At 55.5% G+C, this 2,320-nt stretch overlaps 1 protein-coding gene across 1 annotated transcript; it reads left to right on the top strand.

Moving 5' to 3' along the window:
- The first annotated feature begins 405 nt into the window (after positions 1 to 405).
- On the top strand, positions 406 to 1,853 carry LDOC1 (leucine zipper, down-regulated in cancer 1). The gene is made up of 2 exons (XM_012665272.1): positions 406 to 1,607; positions 1,722 to 1,853. Exon 1 carries the CDS (start codon positions 587 to 589, stop codon positions 1,022 to 1,024), a length of 438 nt encoding a protein of 145 aa, XP_012520726.1. The 5' UTR covers positions 406 to 586; the 3' UTR covers positions 1,025 to 1,607; positions 1,722 to 1,853.
- Positions 1,854 to 2,320: the final 467 nt, after the last annotated feature.

The following is a 2,320-nucleotide window of genomic DNA, read 5'->3' as shown; positions in this document are numbered from 1 at the left end:
TGCTCCGCTGGGTGAGATTTAAATAAGAATATGTGTGTTAAAGCATCAAGCCAAGGGAATCTAGTGTGTGCAGGCCCACAAAGGAACATTGAATTGTGAGAGTAGGCTGGGGAGAAGGGTGGTTGATCCTTTCAGCTTGAGCATGTTGGCTCTCTCTGAGATGGGTCTCAGCACTCGCCGAGTCCTCTGCTAATACAGGCCATACATCGGGGCTCAGCCGTCCTTCCCAGTCTTTACTCGCCTGCCAGAACGACCAACCGCCAGCTGCTCTGCGACCCTGCGCGGCCAGTTCCTGGCCACGCCCTGCCTGGCTATGACTCCTCAACCTCGCCCGCCCCATCCTGGCCACGCCCCCACGCTGTCCCGGCCTCTTCCCTGGCCACGCCCCTCCTGCATCGCGCCCGCGCACCAGCGGCCCGAAGGCCCTTGTGAGCCGAGCTTGCGCAGCAGCGCGACCCCGGCGCGCACCCCCCGCCCCTGGCCACCGCTCGCCTCCGCGGACACGTACTTCCTGCGAGGCCTCCGTGCGCACCTTGGCCGAGGGGAGCTGAACCGAGCCGAGCCCTGCCCTTCCAAGCTGTTCGCAATGGTGGACGAGCTGGTGCTGCTGCTGCATGCGCTCCTGATGCGACACAGAGCCCTGAGCATTGAGAACAGCCAGCTCATGGAACAGCTGCGGCTGCTAGTGTGCGAGAGGGCCAGCCTGCTGCGCCAGGTACGTCCGCCAAGCTGCCCGGTGCCCTTCCCTGAAACGTTTAATGGCGAGAGCTCCCGGCTCCCCGAGTTTATTGTGCAGACGGCGTCTTACATGCTTGTGAATGAGAACCGATTCTGCAACGACGCCATGAAGGTGGCCTTCCTAATCAGCCTCCTCACCGGGGAAGCCGAGGAGTGGGTGGTGCCCTACATCGAAATGGATAGCCCCATCCTAGGTGATTACCGGGCTTTTCTTGAGGAGATGAAACAGTGTTTTGGATGGGATGACGACGAAGACGACTACGACGACGAGGAGGATGATTACTAGGCCCGAGCCCTTCGGGTCTTGGTGAGGGGGGCTGCTGCACGTCACCACCTCCTCCCCCCACCCCCACCTCGGCCACTCCAGGAGCTGTCCTGCTCCCCCTTGCCCTCAGGGCCTCTTCCCTACCCCTGCCCTTCTGTTTCCTCCTTTATCCTGTCGTAGTGCTTGTCTTTGTTCCAGGAATAGCGCTCCAGTTAACTGCTGCTGGGGCTGGGGCTGGGGCTGGGGCTGGGGCTGAAGCTGAAGCTGGGACCTGGCTCAGAATCGCACCGTCATCCACTCTGGCCAGCCCCAGGACCCCTCCCCTGCTAATCCGAACTGTGTCCTGAGCCCCAGCTGTTCCAGGCCCTTGTTACAAACTGGTCAGACCACCCACAGAACTGCTGCCACCCGCTGACTGCCAGGCCTACATCTGCCCAGAGACCTATGCTGCTGCTTCACCACCACTCACCACATCCCACTGAACAGACCACCACCTTTGGAGATAAGGACCAACCTAGAAGGTGCCTGCCTGAGTTGGCTATACCTCTTTGGACATTGATATGGACGGCTCACCAATTCCTGAAGGGGCCAGTCATTCAACCTGGTTAGTTTTCTACCTACTTCTAGGGGCATCCCTTGCCCCCCCAGATTGCCACAGGGACCTGGTGTGCCTGGCAGCCAGATTGTTGACATTTCTTTTCTTTTTGCCTATGCACAGGTTTTATACAGCTGTTGTTTTTCTTTCAAAATTGCAGCAGTCCCACAGATGTGTGCGTTTGAACAAATAATATTAAAAACAAACAGGCACTCAGTCCAGCTCCTCAATATTATCTGGAAAAAGCATTGACATTCTTTTCAATAAAGATCAAGCACTACAAAAAAAAAGAGAAAGAAATGACTGTCGTTTAATGGTTAAGTGCTGTCATTGGCCTCTGCCACTGTCACTCTGACTTCCATTATTCCCTTCGTGATCAGGGAACCCAGTCAATCCCAGTATTCCCCACAGTCATCTCTAGGCTACAGAGGACAGCTACCTCAGGGCCTTATAGGGTTTCTCGTGCTCCCCTCACTAAGGCATTTCTTAAAGCCCTGGTGAAGGGGATTTCTTCTGGGGACCTCCAGGGTAGCATGGGTAAGGGGTGGCTGACCAGATGGCCCAGGATCCCAAAGAAGAACACTTTTGAGAGTGAAAGGAAGCAGTATTAATTAGATTGTGACAACAGGCATAAACCTGGACACATATGATGTTCCTATTTTCCTGAGATTTTTGATTCTTTAGCACTGTCAGGGAAGTTCTGCCCATTAATTCTTATTAAC

This window comes from Propithecus coquereli, unplaced genomic scaffold (genome assembly GCF_000956105.1).
Source record: "Propithecus coquereli isolate 6110/MARCELLA unplaced genomic scaffold, Pcoq_1.0 Scaffold99, whole genome shotgun sequence".
Lineage (NCBI taxonomy): Eukaryota > Metazoa > Chordata > Mammalia > Primates > Indriidae > Propithecus > Propithecus coquereli.
Note: the sequence above shows the minus strand (reverse complement) of the source record. Positions and strands in the feature narration are given on the sequence as shown.